The sequence below is a fragment of the Esox lucius genome, chromosome 8 (genome assembly GCF_011004845.1).
Source record: "Esox lucius isolate fEsoLuc1 chromosome 8, fEsoLuc1.pri, whole genome shotgun sequence".
NCBI lineage: Eukaryota > Metazoa > Chordata > Actinopteri > Esociformes > Esocidae > Esox > Esox lucius.
This window is the reverse complement of record NC_047576.1, coordinates 3569702-3590667: the sequence shown is the minus strand read 5'-3', so window position 1 is coordinate 3590667 and position 20966 is coordinate 3569702. Positions and strand designations below refer to the sequence as shown.

General features: G+C 41.5%; 1 protein-coding gene across 2 annotated transcripts in view; it reads right to left on the bottom strand.

The window, feature by feature from the left end:
• Positions 1–1599: 1599 nt before the first annotated feature.
• The window catches only part of arid3a (AT rich interactive domain 3A (BRIGHT-like)), a 41292-nt gene continuing 21925 nt past the window's right edge, over positions 1600–20966 (bottom strand). For both annotated transcript variants that reach the window (XM_020049277.2, XM_010902577.4), the window contains exons 4-9: positions 13644–13716; positions 12401–12584; positions 12038–12288; positions 11539–11808; positions 9355–9444; positions 1600–9119 (exon numbers count right to left, since the gene is read on the bottom strand). In XM_020049277.2, the coding sequence (XP_019904836.2) occupies positions 8974–9119; positions 9355–9444; positions 11539–11808; positions 12038–12288; positions 12401–12584; positions 13644–13716 (1014 nt within the window). In that variant the 3' untranslated portion in view covers positions 1600–8973. The remainder of the gene's footprint in view (positions 9120–9354; positions 9445–11538; positions 11809–12037; positions 12289–12400; positions 12585–13643; positions 13717–20966) is intronic.

Below are 20966 nucleotides of genomic sequence, written 5' to 3'. Positions count from 1 at the left end.
GCAGACATTCCAGTGCCTTGTTCTGACTGCCATTTTGCCTTAATGGCATCTGTTGAGGGAGGATTGACAGATTGAAATGTGTCAGACAAGGTATACCTTTACTTGAGGTGGCACACATTTTGATAGCACCCATCAAACAAAGATCTACCCTTTTCAAATACAGAGATGTAATTTTCAGTTATAGAAAACTGAAAAAATAAGAGCTGCATAGTGTGCAGAATCATTGTGCCTTTTAAACATTTAGTATTTTAAAATATCAAGATCTCATTTCCTCTTCATCCGCTTATCCGTATCGGGTCGCGGGGGCAGCAGCTCCAGCAGGGGACCCCAAACTTCCCTTTCCCGAGCCACATTTGCCAGCTCTGACTGGCGGATCCCGAGGTGTTCCCTGGCCAGTGTCGAAATATAAATCTCTCCACCTAGTCCTGGGCCTACCCCGAGGTCTCCTCCCAGCTGGACGTGCCTGGAACACCTCCCTAGGGAGATGTCCTGGGGGCATCCTTACCAGATGCCCGAACCACCTCAACTGGCTCCTTTCGACGCAAAGGAGCAGCGGCTCTACTCAGAGTTCGCACTCGGCTGCGAACCGGTCCAGTGAGTGCTGAAGGTCACAGACCGATGATACCATCAGGACCACATCATCCGCAAAAAGCAGTGATGAGATCCCCAGGACACCAAACTGCAACCCAATGCAGGACATCACCTTTTCGCCGTAAGGCCTGGCTTTTTTTTTTGGAGGGGCAGTTCCAATACCAGGCCATTAAGCAGCTGGTCCGGTTGCCTCATAATAGTGCATTAGTAATATTTTCAGGGGACCCTGATTGGCTTGCCAAATTTCTTTGGTCGACTTACAGATTAAAGCCGCTGTTTAGCCATCTTGGCAACATTGATGGCCCATGTCCTTGGCTATGATAATGAAGAGGAACTAAAAACGGCTCATCCCAGCATTGTTACTTACTACAGCTTTGTGGACATTGATTGGGGTCCTGTTCCCTCCTCTGCTTCCTGAAGTCAACAATAATTTCCTTTGTTGTAGTGAAATTGAGGGAGTGGTAGTTGTCCTGGCACCATAATGCTAGCTGCTTATCTGCTCTCTGTAGGCCCACTCCCATTGTGGTTGGTTATCAGGCCTGCAGCCGTCGTGTTGCCAAACCTGATGGAAGTTATGTTATGCAGAGTGCATTTGTCAGTGAACAGGAAATAAAACAGAGGGAATAGGACACGTCCCTCAGTCACTGAGTCTTAACTAAGGCCCCAATGTTTAGAGTCAGCTAGAAGGATGGGTTGTTGCCAGTCCTCACTTTAAGGTCTTTCTATCAGAATGTCCCTCATCCAAGTGCACAGGAAGGTGTCTAGACCCAGTGCTCAGTGACTGGTGACAAAATTGTCAGGAGCAATAGTGTTGAATGCAAAATGTCATTGTCACATTCTAACATAGGTGGTTTTTGTCTTTCAGCGCTGTGGTGAATTGTAATGAAATCTGTTGTGGAGGCAGGCATATTTAAGTGGGTAAAGTGATTCAGAACACCTTTCAATATTCCATTAAAATAATTTTTTATAAAAAAAAAGAATCATAATAATAACAATAATAGTTCATTCAACCATTGACGTCATAGGCCTTTATTTTGTTTTAAATTCTGACAGAGACTGTAAAATGAGTACAAGTATTTGTTTTCAGTTGAAACTCCCAATGTTGCTAGGTGGACTAATACAAGGTGCATGACAGTTTTTACATCGTTGTTTAGTGACATACCACTGAAATGCTTAAAACTTAGTCAAATAATTTGAATTAATGATATGCTGTAATACAGTTAGTAATGACCAGACTCAACAAAAAAACACCCCTTTTCAATTAAGGTTGGACTGACTGTTTTCAGTGATATAGAAGACGACATCAGACAAACTATGTCTTAAAAAGCTTTTCCAGAGGAAAGGTTGACATTTTCCAGTATTGAATGGCATCTTTCTTAGTTGAACCATGCCACTCAGTTGTTACTTCGATTCAATGTGAGATTCGACAGTCTTTTCTCAAGAAACTAATTGAAACATGAACTGTCCGCCTTTTGTGTTAATCAGTGGAGTATAGGTTTGATTTCCAGTTGAGCTGGGATAGCTCGCGACTGTTACAGTGCTCTAAGCAAATACAGTGCAGTGCAGTGCAGTGCAGTGGTGACATTGCATCCTGGCATTCAAATCCATTCAATGAACAGCCTCCGACTATACATTTCTGCAGGAACACAGGTACGTAGGACCATTCAACCTGGTTAAAGGCCTTCTCCCCATCAAGAGGTATAACTGCCAGACCCATGTTAGGTAATATCAATTCATATATTAGAGAGAAGACTGGAATTGGAAAAACATGTTTTTGTTAGGAATAAAGCCATGCTGATCTGAATGGACTAATTTGCCCACCAGGCGAGCCTGAGCCAGAGTTTTGGCAAACGTCCTGGTTTTGCTTGCAGCATTGTAAGAAGCAGAAAGGCGTGTCTTGATGACTGACACTTCTTCACCAGCTGTGGGTTTGTTGCAAATTGGACATAATGGTGTATATTTGGGTAGGAGGTGGGATTGGGGGGAAATGATAATAACGGAGTAGTGATTTGGGTTTGTTTGTCCTGTGTTTGTCCTGTACATACGCACTTCCAATTAACAATTTGAATGTAAAAAAAAAATTACGGATTACTTTTTCCTCAGTAGAATATCAGCTAAAATCATGTTCCATTGTCCAATGGAATTTAAAACATCTACAGCAACATTGTGTTGACCAATCAAATTGCAGAGGTTATCACCCTTAGAAAGACTTAGTAGGGTAATGACATAAGAAAAGTCCTGGTTGTATATAATAAATACAATTTAAAAAATGAATTGCAGGACCCCCAAAGGACAGTGGTTGTAAAGAACAAAAAGTACAGGGGAGAATTTTCAGAATTCAACGTTTTCTGGTGACGAATGTTGATGACTCAATGATGACTCACAAATCCTGCTAACACTGATCACTACACAACATGAGGTCAGGTGTGAACATGTCTAATATGCTCAGCTATGCTGCAGTAGGCGTCATCAAAGCAATTGTGGTGACAAGAACAGCACATACAACTTCAGCTAACATTCTAGTAAAACGTTAGATTTATTTAAATTCAAAATAAAAGTATTCACACAAACACATCGATTAAATAGGCAATGATAGTTCTTCGCCCCTCATGAAACTGTTACAATCATAAGAAAGAGATCACGCATTCTAAAAAGCATATTATTGATCTGTGTATTTGGGAACTGCACCTTGCTTGTAACTGGGTCGTTGAAGAGGGGCAACATGCCAGACCAGCTCAATGTCACCAGTTTCCCCTTCAGCGGAATAAATGTTAATCATAGAAAATAATGGTAAAAAGCACACATGTACAGAAAGTACTGAAAAAGACTCCAGTGCCTGTATTTAGAAGTAGCTGTATGCTGTAGGTTTGCTGCCTAGGGGAACACCAACCAAATGCAAAAGTGCTACATACAAAACAATCTTCTGGGTGACACCAATAAAGAATGAGAGAGCGAGCGCAACACCTTCTGCACACTGAACTGTAACCTTTGCCCCCAGCAGGGCTACATCCGTACAACTGGAGGTAGAAGTCTATTCCTGAGAAGTAGAAGACCAACGCTTCATTTATACTCCGAATTTCCAAGTCAAGTACAAAACAAAACAGTTAACAAGGCCAATATGTCGGTAACCAAGGCTGGTGGGTCAACCGAGTACCTCCTGAAATCATGACTGATCCTATTATTAGTATTATAGTCATTAATGTTATCCTTATCAGGATGATCATTTCATCGCGCTATAAGTACAATCAGTTGAAAAGAAAGTCTTTCTGGCTGAAAAGACGTTGCTTAGCGTGCAGCTCAAAATGTAGTCTCTATGTTGCCATGTTATTATTTGCGAAGAAAAAAAAAACTTCCATATGAAAACAAAGTAAGCAGTTTTCTAAAGCCATCCAAAGCCTTTATAGAAGCATTGTAGCTAGGTAACCGCCAAAATAAAGGAAACACTTGAGTTAATGAGGGATACAAAAGGATGTTGAACACAGAGGCTGGTGCCTCCAGACAGATGTGGAATTAGGATCCCATCATGCTACTGGCTAATGTAAAAATGCTAAGCGGGCATTGCCCATTATTTTCGCTACCATGCAACAGAACAGATCTCAGGGACACTGAAAAAAGGGTGATTGTTGGGAACATTTGGCTGAAGCTTCAATGGCAAAGACTGGTTAATGTACCAATGTTTCAAGATCCAATATGAACACTTGGTTTTGGAAATTATGAAGCGAAACCTGGGACAGCATTTTCCACCACCATTGACAACACCCTGACCCAACAATGGAATTTCCTGAAGAAGAATGGTGTTGTATCCCTCGTATCTTGGACCTGGTCTGTCCACACACCAACACCGCATTAAAACACTTTATGACAGAGTTTCCTTTCTTTTGGCAGTAAACACTAGTTCTATATACAGGTAAATCACAGAATATGTTTCAAAGCATAAGATATCTGGTCATCGTAGTAGACATTTCCTTTCATCATAACACAGCATTTTACATCATCACGTTTTGGTTGTTTCTGCAAAATACAATCTACCAAACAAATAGCTACAATCTACCAAGCAGATAACGAAAGCAAGTGTAAATTCTCACATCATGTCTTAAGGATTTTCTTTTTTTAAATGGGGTTAAAAATCTCTCTGAATGCCATGGAAGTAATTTAAAACCAAAGGTTGCCTCTTTCCTGATACATACCTTTTGTTGAGATAAAGATATTACAGAATTATAGAGATGTACACCGTGGCCCTTGTTATTAAATATAGACTGTGGAAAAGCAAGCAATTAAACAATGCTGTAAGAAAACACAAATCCAGTAGAGGGCAGCATCATCGAGATATGATGTCAGTATTCCTGACATGGTGCCCTGGGACTCTCTACATTACATTTTGTCAAAACCATTAAAAATGATTATCATTAGCTATGGTGAGTAAAATATGAAAGGTGTGATACGATTGTCTGCAATAATCTATCCTTCCAACATGTCTGGATTATTTACCAAAGACCTTCCTGCTGCAATTGCTATTATATCTGCTAATGCACACAGTATAACCCTTTGTCTTGAAACTCTCTGCAATATATTATACATTTGAGAATAACAGTAATGTACTTCATTATGTTCTTTTTAATAGTCTTAAAGATATTTAGTCACAATATATTGTTTGAGTTAGCGGGGCTCAGTTGAACTCAAATGGATTTACAGGAGAAAAGACCATGAAGTACAGTATATAATGTTGTAACATCTGATTGTCACTACAATGAAGTCAAAGTTAATCTTCCCTGAGGATTAAGAATGCAGAAAGGACAGAGTTCTTACATGAGGAATATATCGGGTTTCTTGAAAATGGAGAGTGCCGAGTTACCTCAGCAGTTAAAATGTTAATATCTTGGAGAGCTGCAAACCCATGGATATCTGATAAAAATAGATCTACTTTTAAATGAGCAGATGCTCGGATGTTTCCTTGGGGACAAGGAGGTCAAAAGGTCTATTCAAAGGTCAGTGCTGACCCAAAGACAGGAATTGATTGGATATTTCCACCCCCATCCTTTCATTCACAACACATCTCTATGTTATTGTCATCCATTTATTGCGATTATAATTGGCTATCACATTTGCCATTCTGTGAGACAGCTTTCCCCCCTGGGTCTATCTGGCAAGGCCAGACTCCTTGATATGTTCCAGGACAAATCGTATGATACCACTCTTACAGTTGTGTCAATGCGGTAGCATGATTAGTATGCATTTGTCCGTGTTACCTCCAGCCTCACTGGTACTCCCAAGCCAAGAGGATTTTTTTTTTTTTTTACTGTTGGTAACAAATGATGCTCAATTCACATGCATGAAAAATACAGCAGTGGGGAAAACGGGTTCTTTGTCTTGGACAAAATTAGATTAAATTGATTTGCCATTAGATTGACAGCGCTTAATGAGAGCACAAAAATGTCCAGCTGTTGAAGGGAAGTGGCTTTGTTTGATTTCTTGCATAAATTACAAGTGTCTAGTCCAAGCCATCCTGCAAAACTGCCTAAAAAAGTTAACTTACTAAAAAAATGTCATGACAGACAGTATATGCAGAGCAGGGTGCTTTTCCCATACTGTTTAGGGTTATGTAAAATTCTGGCCAGGTCAAGACGTTGTGTCATGTCACCAAATACCAATTGAACTGAACACAACGTATGGAATATTCTGTAGCACTGCTTGAGAGAGCATTTTCCACCACCATCAAAAACAATACACCAAATTATGGAATTTGCTATGAAACAATGATTTTGTGTCGCGTCAACAGTTCCGGACACTTGTCAATTCTATGCCAGGATTCAATCTGGTGGCTTGTCCTCCTATTAAGACACTTTACTTTGTTTTCTAGAGAATAAAACCACAGTTTTTCAATTTTCAAGCATATGTTTTGGTAAAAACCGATGCAGATAGCATATTTACAAATGAAAAGGAGATTGGGCACCTTGAGGAGACTATGCACACAAGATGCATTTCCGTAAGAGATACACAATGTTAAAAATAACCCTAAAAAATGTCATACATGAAAAAGTACTAAACTGAGTTGATGTTGTATCTATATGTTTCTAAATCCCGACAGGATGTGTTGCAAACATTAAGATTCAACTGACCTGAGCTGCACTATGCCAGCTCATGAAACAGATATCTGTCAACAACAGTTGGCCAACAGCCGAGGACAAGGCAAGTAAAGGGTCTCCCGGTATTCTCTGTAACATCTTCCATTGTCAACTGGCTGGTGACAGCCACTAAACCATCAACAGGCTGAAGCTGAAAGTATAGCTGTAAATAAAAAGCACTCAGATACAAGCAGCATGACATAATGCAAGCATGTAGTCAAAATCATTAATGCTTTGTGTGAAAGATGTTACTTATCCAGGTGGGGACACTAGTGAGACATTATGATGACAAGCCACAAAATATATTTACTTTAACCCCCCAAACGCTCAGCATAAAAGGCACAAATTTGCAGGTCTAAGAATGCCCTGCATCTATCAATCCTTTAGTCTGAGTCGTCTCAGAGTCATCAACCATTAAAACTATAAAAGCTGTAAGTGAAGTCACCCAAAACAGCAGCCAACTTCAGTTAAGTGAAGATGATCCCCTTACATAAAGTCGCCTGAGAGTCAACACACCACTTGCACTGTCTTCACATTTTAAAATGATATCTAAAGAGGGATTACACTTTATTTTTCCCCAACCAACCAACATGACCTACTCCACATTCCACATCAGATCACAGAAATTATGAAGGGCGTAGCAATTGATTGTGTCTTTCCACCAGAGTTAATGTTTAGTGGAAGCAACTTTGGCAGCTACTAGAGCTATGAACCCATTTAAATAAGACTGTAATGATTTTGCACAGGTCTTTGGGCCACTTATCTATTGTTTTAGTTAAAAATGCACAAGTTCAGTACATTTGTAAATTCAAGTATTGTGGTAGCAGCATCAAAGTATGGGTATCCTTGTCACCTGTAGGTACAGGGAGTATGTCAGGATTAAAAAAAGCCAAGTCCAAGTAACAAGGAAAACCTGTCTTTGTCTTCAGAAAAACCTAACCTGTAGTTGAATTTTCCAGAGACAGTTACATAAAACCAAACAACAAACCTTCTCCAAGAGGTTTTGAATATTCCCAGGTGGTCCAGTCTTTGTCCTGATATGATTGCTTGAATATCAGAGACAAGGCTTGAATATTTCTGTTGATCAAAGATAACTAAGTTTACCAACTTGGAGCCATATTGACACAAACGATAGATGTCCTTTCTTAAGAATTGTGCGAACTGGATTCAAATTATTGAAAGCTGTAACAACTGTCAAATATACTTCCACCAATAAAAAATAAAAAAACTCTAGATTGAGAAGACATAAACAGTGAAGACAGTTATTTCCGGAACATGTTTCAATAATGCCATCCATTTTTTAGATCAAACTGTAAGGCAGCAAAATGTGAAGACTGTGGAATGTGTCTGGACTTTCACTGGCCACTGTATGAAAGGAAAACAGTACCTGAGGTAATCGATAAGACAGCCAGACCGAAAACTAAAGTCTACAAGAAAACAGAGTTGCAAATACACAGTATGGTGTGACATAAACATGTTTCTCACAGCAAGCTGACAGACACCTGAGAGAGAGAAAAAAAAAAACATATCCTAAGTCCCAATGAGCATTCAACATTCCTGTTGACTTCCACCAGAAGAGAAAACATGGTACAATTATTTGAAAATCTCAGCAAAGATACATTTTCAACTGTCATGCAAACGTAAAATAGCTTTTCAATAACATAAGGTCACAATGGTAGTTTGTTACAGCCTCAAGAAATAACATATACTTTAAAGCTTTTCTACTTAAAATAGAAGATATATACAATTTCTGCTTAATAAATCCTAAATATAATATTATTTTGCAATGACTATACTGTTAGTGATGAAGATGAGGATGAGAATAATTTTGACGACAATAAAAATGATAATATGATAACAATAATAATAATGTTACTTAAAAAATCCTCTTGAAGAAGCTTCATTGTCAGTCAGTAGCTGTATTAAATGTGTAAACAGTGCATACCCTTCCAACATGTCCTTTTTCCTTTGTTCTCAGATAATCTGTACATTTATGCAGAAATAAATTATTCACAGGCTGTGCACTCATCGTTATCATATACTGGCTCTTTTTTTTCCGGGTACTCAAAATCATTTTGGCTAAAGAACAAAAAAAAGAGGGGACAATATATGCGAGAACCTGAGATGGTGTCCTTCAAGTGGTCTGAGTTTGAGTCTTACTGTGGTTGTTTTTTTGTTTTGTTTTTTGGCATATGCTATATAGAAAATGAGGTTGGTTTTTGGCTTTAGTTAGCATCAGAAGGGGAAGGGTCCGGGGTTGTTAAGACAACGGGTTGGTTGAGGTGACTGAGGTAGGTGTGTGTGGGGGGGCCTGGGGTCCACTACGCGCACCAGGGGCTTTGTTGCTAAATGATGATCCTGAGGTGCCTGACGAGGTTGACCCCGCTGCCTGAGCAAAAAGCACACCTGCATGGGGACAAAAAAAATTATAATATTCATAATTATATTTAAAGAAAACGCACCAATGTAAGGCTCCCAGAGACGCGCCTCTCACAGCAGAACAGAATCTATACAGGCACAGCAATACAGCCAGAGTAAAGGTGAATCGAATGCTGTTTTCCCGACCCACAAACGTCCCGGACGTCTCAGATGTCGGTAGCTGTGAGACGTGTTCTAACACAAGGCAGTGCTGGGGACTCACCAGCATACATGACTCCATTGAGCTCCACTGACATACTGATGCTGCTCACGCCGTTAGTGGTGAGATTAAGAGCTGAGTCCTGTCGGCCATCTGAGGGAAGGCAAAAACCGAGGTTGCTGGTGTCAATATGAACTTCTGTGATGCGCTTGAGCAAGGCACTTAACCGTGAACACCAACACCCCCAACCCCCCCCCCCCCCCCCCGCCACTGTACAACAATCTTACAAATGGAAACCTAACATATCAACTAACTCACTGGAGAATCTAACATTTACGGTACATATTAACCATGCAACCTTTTATGTGCGCTGCCTTGCTGGGCAACTTCACAAACAAGTCTAATTGTTTGTCATACATGTTTTCCAAACTACCGTCAGTAAGACAGAAAACACAATGTATAAGAGGAGTTGTGGGAAATGCTGTGTGCAGCCAGAGCAATCGTTTTCTTTCATTTCCATAAAAACAACATTGTCAATGCAAATCCCCAGCATTATGTATTTTTCCACTGCTGAGAGGATTACAAAGGGCTGTTGTTGACTTGTCGTATCTCTATCTACACTCACCTAAAGGATTATTAGGAACACCATACTAGGTGTTTGACCCCCTTTCGCCTTCAGAACTGCCTTAATTCTACGTGGCATTGATTCAAAAAGGTGCTGAAAACATTCTTTAGAAATGTTGGCCCATATTGATAGGATAGCATCTTGCAGTTGATGGAGATTTGTGGGATGCACATCCAGGGCAGAAAGCTCCCGTTCCACCACATCCAAAAGATGCTCTATTGGGTTGAGATCTGGTGACTGTGGGGGCCATTTCAGTACAGTGAAATCATCGTCATGTTCAAGAAACCAATTTGAAATGATTCAAGCTTCGTGACATGGTGCATTATCCTGCTGGAAGTAGCCATCAGAAGATGGGTACATGGTGGTCATAAAGGGATGGACATGGTCAGAAACAATGCTAAGGTAGGTCGTGGCATTTAAACGATGCCCAATTGGCACTAAGGGGCCTAAAGTGTGCCAAGAAAACATCACCCACACCATTACACCACCACCACCAGCCTGCACAGTGGTAACAAGGCATGATGGATCCATGTTCTCATTCTCTTTACGCCAAATTCTGACTCTACCATCTGAATGTCTCAACAGAAATCTCATCAGACCAGGCAACATTCTTCCAGTCATCTACTGTCCAATTTTGGTGAGCTTGTGCAAATTATAGCCTCTTTTTCCTATTTGTAGTGGAGATGAGTGGTACCCGGTGGGGTCTTCTGCTGTTGTAGCCCATCCGCCTCAAGGTTGTGCGTGTTGTGGCTTCACAAATGCTTTGCTGCATACCTCGGTTGTAACGAGTGGTTATTTCAGTCAAAGTTGCTCTTCTATCAGCTTGAATCAGTCGGCCCATTCTCCTCTGACTTCTAGCATCAACAAGGCATTTTCGCCCACAGGACTGCCGCATACTGGATGTTTTTCCCTTTTCACACCATTCTTTGTAAACCCTAGAAATGGTTGTGCGTGAAAATCCCAGTAACTGAGCAGATTGTGAAATACTCAGACCGGCCCGTCTGGCACCAACAACCATGCCACGCTCAAAATTGCTTAAATCACCTTTCTTTCCCATTCTGACATTCAGTTTGGAGTTCAGGAGATTGTCTTGACCAGGACCACACCCCTAAATGCATTGAAGCAACTGCCATGTGATTGGTTGATTAGATAATTGCATTAATGAGAAATTGAACAGATGTTCCTAATAATCCTTTAGGTGAGTGTATATCCTGTGTGTTGCTGGGCCAAGATTTATCTGCAAGATCAATAGATGCAGCGTTGCTACTTGCCCATTTCCAGAGTGATAATGTTGTGTCTCGACAGCAAGCTGGATCTTCATAACATCAATCCCCTTTTAGAAATGTACTGTAGGCCAATGTGTTGCCAGACAATGGATTGAGAACCACACGTGAGTAGCGGCCAGTCCTTGTGTCGTCACTAAAGACTTGGGTTTTGGCTCGGAAACACGTTTTGTCTAATGAAATCCCTTTGGCTAGGTTACAATGCAAAAGGTTCGGAAACCAGTCCTGTGAGTGACACAGCCTGGTCACGAACCCGGGCTAGAAAACACGGCTTTAACGAGAAAGGGGCCCTCAAATGAACTAATCTGAAGTGCATTACAAAATGGCCGCCGGCTTCACCTTGGCTGTTGATGCGGATGTTCATGGGCACCTGGGCGGTCATGGCCAGCAGGTTGTGCTGCAGTGCCCTCTGCAGCAGCCGCTGGTGCTCCTCGGCAGGCAGGGCCATCTTCTTCTCCGGGGGCTCGCCCGCCTCCAGCTTGTCCCGCAGCTGCTCCAGCGCCGCCACCTGGGCCACCATTGCCGCCTGCACAGCCGCTGCGGAGTGGCCGGCCAAGGAGTGACCGGGCACGTGGCCCATGACGGACGCCGGTTGACCGGCCTCCTCTTCTGCAGAGGCGAGGGAAGGCAGAGGTTTAGTTACGTCTGACGAATTTACCGAAACCTCTATTTTGGTGAAAACCAATAAATAACCTTCTTTACCTAAAACACAAATAATTATTCACTAAACACGATTGTAGCAAAACACCTTCCTCTCCGACAACAGTCTGATCGGCATCATCGTACAGGTTGGCGCGCGCAAACTGGAAAACCCCCAAAACCTTCCAATCACACGTACCTTTCTTGATTCTAGGTATGGGAGTGAGAGAATGGCCTCCGTTGGTGGCCACACTCATCCCCATGTTCTGCATGGACATCTTGGGGGAGGACAACATGGTGGGCGTTCCGTTGGGGGAGTAGGTGAACAGGGAGCTGCCAAAGCTCTGCCGACGGCCCTCCCGCCGGTTACTGTCGATAGCTGCCTGGAGCTCATTGGGGTTGCTAAGGCTCCTCTTGTCACATTCGTATGGGTACAAATACTTCATGTATCTGCATAACATTTTAGTAGTAATGAGTCAATGAAAACACTAATCACAATTGATAACTACACCTTGAAACAGGTTTGCCAATGACATGGGGGGGGGGGGGGGGTTGAACTCACTGCGTCCTGAGGGTAAAGGCAGCACTAGTAATTGAGGTAGGCAGGTTGAGTCCTTTGGTTATCTCTCTCCACAGCTTCTTGTTGATGACCTCCACCAGGCCACCCTTCTCGGTCACCAGCTGGTAGAGCGTGTACAGGTCCAGGACCTGCTTGGCCATGATGGGGATCCTGTTAACAGGGGTCCCTGGGGACGGGAGAAAGATAACGATTTGCATGAGGCTTACGTCACACACCTCTCCGTTTCTCGTTGAAATCTCTTCCGATTCAGTTGCTTTGGGCACCTCTGGATAAACTGAGTGCTCAGGAATTGTTTGGATGAGTAAGGAGTAATGGACAGCCTTGTGGGGAGGACCAAACCAGATTCAACGGGAAGTGACCTTGGTGACAGGAGGAAATGGTGTCACGAAAAGCGAGACACTACGCGAAAACACAATCAGTGCCACGACGTTTGTGCTTGTTATCTACACCAACAGATCTTATTTCCCCTTCAGAAAACATCATAGGTTCTCTAACAATTAAAATAGCAGGCTATAAAATACAATTGTAAATATGTTATCAATTCCCCATACTGTCTCTAGAGGGCAGTATCGTGTTCTTTGAAAAACTAGGCACATTTGTTAACGGTCAGTTGTACTGTAAACATCCAATACTGGACTTTCCACACTGACTACCATGATGTTTATTTTATATTTAGTGCTATTACATTCAACATGTTGGCCAAAAACCTCCGACATTTGTGTATACAAATACAATGTGCGGTGCTATTTCAGTAGCTTGACTATTTGAACTCGCTGCTGGCTGCTGTCCATGACTTCTCCTCGGTTTGAAGAAACCCTATCTTAGTAAAATATGCTTGTATGGATTGGCAATGTTTGGATGCAGCAATTCACACTGGGAATGCTAAACTAAACCCAACACCATAAATGACTGAAGCAACGAAGTAACTCTGGAGCCTAAACATACAGTGCAAATACACTCCCCCTCGTGTACACTAGTTACAGACATGCTGGGAACAGCGAGAGCTTGGCCGACCATAAAGCCATCATCTCCAAATAAATACAGATCCACCCACGTCGGCGAAGTGGGGAGGGGCCAGGAGCTGGAGAACAGAACGGGCCTCCCAGTACTAACCCACCAAGACAAACACTTCAAACCCCAACCAGCCATGGCCTCTGTCGGACTCTACCGAGTGAAATACAGGGTATGGAAAGTTACGGTACTATTTGGCAGATCGCACACTCACCTCTCTTTTGCATGAAGCTGAACAGGTCATCCAGAAACTCTTTTCTCTTTGGGTCCCCGTCGAGCTCGTAGAGCTGGGGGAGAACAGAAGAGGGGAGGGGGGAGAGATGAACCAGGTTACAGCTGGGAGCAGATTAACAAGGGGTGGGGGGGGGTGTTCAAAGGCATTATTGCCCCAAAATGGAGAATGGAGCCTCAACTTTAGAATGCCATCAAGTCAAGAGGAGGCTCGGACTGATGAAAACCTGATGTGTCCCAGCTGCATTGCAGAAAGCTCTGGAAGGTTCAGTGAAAGTTAATAGTAAAAGTGAAGCACAAGCAACTTACAGTCTACAGATTGCTCACAAATGTCCAAGTCACACTTACTTTTCACTGACCAGCGTGTCAAAACCAATTTGTGGCTTACAAACCAATAATATTCTCACAGAGAAAGGTGTACAAAACATTTTCATCCTTAGTGGTTGATTTCCCGGAACAAAATATATACAGTATATTCTGCTAAACAGGGTTCCTTGTCATTACAGACAATTGGACCAGAGTAATTTAAATACCTGCTACAAGTTCTTTATCATTTCAAACAGTTGGACAAGAGGACACAATGCAAATTTCTCATTCTTGACAAATTCCACTCTACTTCCTGACCCACTCTAGCATTTGACCAACTCCACTCTAGTATTTTTTCCAGGTCTTGCCATGTTACCACAAACAGGCCATTCTCTTTGTAGAGTTTATCGCTCATTAGTGACGCCAAGCTGCCGTAAGACCTGATTATCAGACGAATAGTGGGCTAGATGACTAGGTGGGGGATGGGGCGGTAATGTAGGGCTGGAGGCAAGGCAAGTCTTAATTACAGGATGCATGCATTTCGAGGAGTGCCGTGCCATAAATCTTCAAAATGGCTCCCCTCTGTCTCTCAGTCTCTGTCTACCGCTCTCACAAACACACGTTCCAAATGGATCTCCCCTCTTCCTCCCTGACCGCCCTTTCTCCTCCTCTTCCTCTGCAACACAACCATCTTGTCCTGCCTTCCTGACCAATCCTGCTCCGACTGCATCCCAACTCCAGGCTCCTGAGACAGGCCTACCCTGTCTGGTACAGATAATCTCCTTGACAATAGAACTGTCCAGACAAAATTAGAAAAACGAGAGGGTGTATCTGTTTGATGCCACAGAACATTTATGTAACCAGTAGAGGGATTTTTCATTCTCTCCAACTAGTATAGACAACCCTTCACAGCTCAACCAGAGGGCTAAGGGGCCTGAATGCACCCAGCCTTTTCATCTACAAAGCGGGTTGCAGGTTTTCTGGAATCCACATTTTTGTAGCTACTGATGCAGAGATATTTTCACATGTAAAATCCACTAGCAGCTACTTCCCCCACAGAGCCTTGTGGCTGCTGCTTTAGTGTCACTTCGTGACTCGGCAACCACTTGTACTTGGAAAGGCAGACCGAGTCAACGCAAATGTTGCTCACTGTCTGTTGTAAAATTGATCTATTGAAAACATAAGCACGACACATCAACTGAATGTTTACTTTTTCAGCGGGGGATTTGCTAACATGCTGCGTCTAATACACAAACCTCCAGCATCAAACAAACAAGTAAATAGACAGCCAGTCAAACAATATTTAATGTCCAAACGTTGGCTAATGGGGGGCAGACTCATAAACTCAAGCTCAAGGCGAGGAGAAAGCTTGCCATGGAGTCTAACAAGAGGCCAATGGCAAACCTTAAAAGAGCTGCAGGAATCTAGGCACTCTCCATTAAAACCATGGTGCATGTTCTCCATGTCTGTGCTGTGGGGTAGGGTGGCAAGGTGGAAGCCATTTCTCCCTAAAATGAACATCAAAATCTGCACACATTTTGCAAAAAGAACACTTTCAATCTTCCAAAACCATGTGGAACATATTGTTATAAACTGATGAGACCATGTTAGAACATCTTGCCCTGATCTGCATATCAAAAATCTAGAATAAAGGAAATGACCTGCTGATTTTGCCATATTTATGGAATGTGCTACATATATATATATATGCATAAATATATATATATATATAGATGTAGGTATAGACATAGATATATATGCATATGTAGATGTAGATATAGACATAGATATAGATATATATGTAGATGTAGATATATTTGTAGATATAGATATATATGCATAAATAGATATATGTGTAGATATAGATGTAGATATAGACATATATATAGATATATATGTAGATGTAGATATAGACATAATATATATGCAGATATAGACATATATATATATAAATATATATGCATATATAGATATATATGTAGATGTAGATTCTTAAATCAGTGATTGTTTTGGCTCTGTACTAATAAATCAGTGGTATGTAACTTAACACCAGAAGGACAGACTGGTCATTTTCATGGCATGCGAATATAAGAATAAATTCTCCTTCCAGTACTTCACTCCAAAAGAAGCATCTTCCACTAAAGACGAAATAAGACCCCCGGTTTAGATAGAAGACTAGCATGAGATTCATGTCAAAGTAGAGTTTAATAGCTGGGAAAACCTGAAACAAGGTATTTGGATAACTGGCAGCAGAGTAAACATGTCAGTTGGGAAGGTTAAAGGTCAGCAGTAACCACTCTGAACAAGATAACCAACACCCTCCCTGACAAAGAGCATCAATCTACTTAGGCAAAGGCAGAGAGCTAGCTCATCTCTTTAAATGGTTAACGCTCCTGATACAAGGTACAAGTGGAACCAACCAATCAGGTTTCGTTCCCCATCCACCCATTAACCACTGATCTCTTTAGTTGGCCCCTTCTCTCTGGTATTACTGGATACAGCTGCATCCCTTTCCCAGGAAACTCTTTAACTTACCCCCCCACCCCCACCCCCACACACACACATCTGTTTATCTGGGTTGGGTGGGGATTGGGGACTACAGGTTTTCACATCAACCCAAATCTATCCGGCACAAGCGAATTGGCCATTGGCGATCTCTGTGCGTCGCAAAGGGGTGTCACTGAGCACAACGACTGTGGTGAGTTGTAGCCCTTCATACCCCCACTGAGACGTTTTACACGTGCCTCAACCGCTCAGTTTCAGTGTGAGCTGTTTTTTTTTTTGCCTGCTCAGATTCCCTCAGATCCACCCAGAAAGTTACATTTTACATTTAAATGCCCATGAATTAGCCAACAGAGCAGAACTTTAATGAATTGCCTGTGAAAGGTGTATAAAATGGATGAGGATTTCATGTTTATGTTGCTGTTTCATGCTTACTTTTTTTTTTGACTCATTGATTACTGATAAAAGATAGGTAACAATATTTCTGATTGCTTTAACTGTAGGTGAAGGGTAAATACACACAAAACAATCAATTTCTTGACAAAAATCATGAATAAATTCCAGCAAAAGGAACCACGGTTAGTTCAGAGTTAGAAACGACAGCAATCCGAGTTCTATGCAAATCATTCAGGATCCTTGCAACAAGTGTCACATAGCACATAATTGGGCCTAGCGTCTGAACCCTAGCTCCTTGTGGACAATGAGAAGGACAACGTTGAGCTGGTGTGTCACACATGCTTTTGTCTATGAAACACTCGCCCTTCCGTTCGCACCTGCCAATCACACACACACACACACACACACACACACACAGGATGGAAGTGGGGGAGGGGAGGGAGAGAACATGCAGCTCGACTTCCCCACTGTGAGGGGGTGGTTCTGAATAGGGTTTTTGAAATCAGGGACATGATCCCTTTAATTCAAATACTGTGTCGTCCCTGCCAGTGTCGTCCCTGCCAGTGTCGTCCCTGCCAGGGTGGTCCCTGCCAGTGTCGTCCCTGCCAGTGTTGTAGCTACCAGTGCCTATCCTACTACTTCTGTTTTTATACGTATTTCACGTTTACCCATGACATTTTAACAACAAAAAGGGGAGCTGACAGTTCCAATTGACTCATTATCACAGCCACACTTTGATTTCCAACCCAGAAGATATAAAACCACAGCTCCACCTAAAAAACCACAAGTAATGTGTAGGCACTGCAGTGAGAATAATCTAACAAGCTGGTGCCAACCTAGCTTAGTTTACACTCTTATTAATTAGTTATTTTAACAATTACAACTGTTATAAATGTTTTAGTTGAGCTGTCAGGTAACACTCCACAAATAAACAACATTTTATTCTCAGTAAAATGCAAATGAAGCTAATTAGGTCTATATTATCAAGATTTCTCAAGAGGAAAATAATTTGTAGAAATAATATATTTTTATTGGCATCTAGGAACTGAAAATGAAGACCTCATGATATACTGAAAAATTGCAGGGGAACCAGTGAAGCAGAGATAGTAGTAGGTTTTGGAAGTGAAAATAAGGAGATCATATCTGGGGTAAAAAGACTTGCAGAATCTATCAAAGAACAGTGCAGTATGTAAATACAGATTAACGTATTCCCAAACCCCAAACTGTTTTCTGCAATGAGAAGACAAAATGTGTTCCACACCTGTGGATGGTCAATAAATGAATAGTAAATGCTGTTCCACTCTATATTTGAATGAGCTGAAACTAGTTACATAAAAAAAGAAAGTGTGGCTGGTTATGAAAAAGATTTTCCAGTCAGTCTTTTCATTACTAGCCTTCACACCACAGAACATGACTGGCCTTCAAAGAAACAAACCCCCAGTTAGCTATGTAACCCTTCAGCACACCTTACTGAGATTTTATCTAAACAAATACACAAACCTCTGAATGAGCAGACATGTCTTAACTTTCAGCTTTTTCGATCACTATTCTGACGGAGGCAGAACTACACCAAACATGCCCCAACACATCTTCATGCCGAATGAATTCCTGACCTTTCAATCCAAGATTCACGTAATGGACAAGAGTTGGGGCACTATCTTCAGACGCTTGCAAATACAAAACAAACACATTGTAGCTGCATTTGCTTCATTCTTAGTACAGCAGCAGAGATCGATGATGACCATTAACAAAGTAATAATTGTGTGGATTTACAGTATTATGCCGTTGTGCTACTATACTATATAGTGAAGGATAACACACATTTCACAGTTTTTAAATCGTGTCAGCAAATGTGCTCAAAACAAATGCTACATTTAATTGATTTGCCACAACCGACGGTTGGAGGAATCCAGGACAGGGCCGAACGTCCAAGTTACAGTCATGTGTTTCATCCAATACATTTACAGTTGACATTAAAAATAGAGTGAACAGCATTTGACAATACATGACATGGAAATAGAATGAACACTATTCAATTATGCGTATCTCGTTGCCACTGGGACCCAGCTGTTCCCACATACTGCCTTTCTAGACCCCCCGTAGGAATGTGGACTAGCTGACAGCCTGTGGGAGCGTCTCCATACGTGTGCAGTAACACAATATGGCGTCGGAGCATGTGTTATTGCAGTTTTACATTTGTGTATTTTTTAGATTCGTTTGGGGAAAAAAACGAGAAAAAAAATCTTTGAATTCAGATGCATTTCTGTTAGTGTCCAAACCATTTTAGCCAGTTTGAATAAAAAAATAATAATAGTCCCCTACAATTTCGTATAACGTCATTTCAGTTTTTGTCCTGCAATAAACTCACAATTCAACAACAATAGCGATCCCAAGAGGTCCCTGAGAAAACCAGAACACAGGAATCAATCTCATTTAGTACCATCTCAGATCTCTCCCATTTCAGATGTACAAAAGACGAAATCTGAAAATTTTAGTTTCTTTTTTTTAACCTAACATTTCTACTTCCGGTTAAGTTTATCAGAAAAAGGTAGATATATTTTTTTTTTTGCAGTTATTCCTTTAACTTCCAGTTATTATGCTTATCTTGGTCTGAGGTTATGTCTCACCCTTCACAGCTTTTCGAAATGTGTACCAATCAAAAAGATACCCCATTCCAACTGCTACTTTGCTACTGATGCTGTACATTGACAGTGGCCAATCTGTTCTGAGAGATGAGGATTACAATAAATAATGAACTAATGTCACACAAGCAAACCAAACACTCGTAAGTTGAAATGTGCATTTCCCATTTCCTTATTTGAAAACTCATCTTATTTACCGTACCAACATTTACATACACTTACAAGGAGGAGGAGTCCCATGCCGGGTTGTCGTGAAAACAATGACTTTCCTTGTCTTATTGTGAAGAGCATTTGTTGCGCTCATGACACCAGTAGTGCATTTGGTTGGTCTCAAGTGCCTTGTTAAAGTTATAGTGTAACTCTATATGTTTAAACATAGATACTCATTATGTTATTTCCAATACGTTTTCAGATGAAGCCCACCTGACCCAGATAATATCCTTTCACTCAAACTATGGACATATTTTTTTCTCATGTCACAAACTAGCCCTGAAAAACGACTTATCATGTTACTAAATTTTTCCTCCACAGAATTTCTGGAGCTCTTTATTGAAAAGTAGCGTTTGGTGAACTTCAGTCCCCTCACTTTTGGCTTAATCACGTCCCTGTTACATCCAAATTGTTCTGTTTCAATTGCTAGTATGCACATACGCTTTTGATATTTGTTCATTTCAATTTAGCCTCAACCACTCAGGCCAATGACAGTGTAGAAGGTTAAAGACAGGCTCAAGCTGTTTTCTTTTAAACTTCCTTACTGCCGAAAAGCGATAGCCAAAGTATGAAAGTACAAAGGAGTAAACATCTGCAAGCGCAATGAAAAAGGCCATTCATGGAGTCGGAGTGGGCTTTATGATGCCATCGGCTTCCCTGCTTGCTTGAGGAACAATAGAGGAGCAAAAGAGAACTAAACAGAACCGCCCCCATGTCACGAGACACCTGGACTATCTACTGAGATGTTCCTTTAGTTTTGGAAATCATGTGATAATGGAGGGTGAAAAGGTGACTGGAGGCCTGGTGAGACTACACAGTCTAATGAACAGTATCATGTTTAGGAAGGCCTAAGAAGGTTGGGCGCAACAATGAAAGAGGTGCAGATTCACATGTGAGCAACGTCAACGTCATGAGCACAGAATTGTTTTATTGGCACGAACAAGAACTGGTTCTATGAAAGATAACATCACTAAACCAAACAAACTTGTATTTTTAAAAAGACGGGACCTTTTTTTTTTTTTTTTACCCTACATTGTCGCCTCGGGGGCTGATAAGCCACATTAAACCAATAGAGGCTCAAAATATCAGACTAGCAGTGAGAGACATCTAATGACTATTAATGCGTAAAACTGAAAGTATTTATTCAGCGCCAGTGGAGATGACATGATAACGCTGTCTCTAACAGTGAGGAGATGGAGACGGAGATAGGAAAGAAGGGTCAAACAGAAACTCCCAAACACGCACCACCA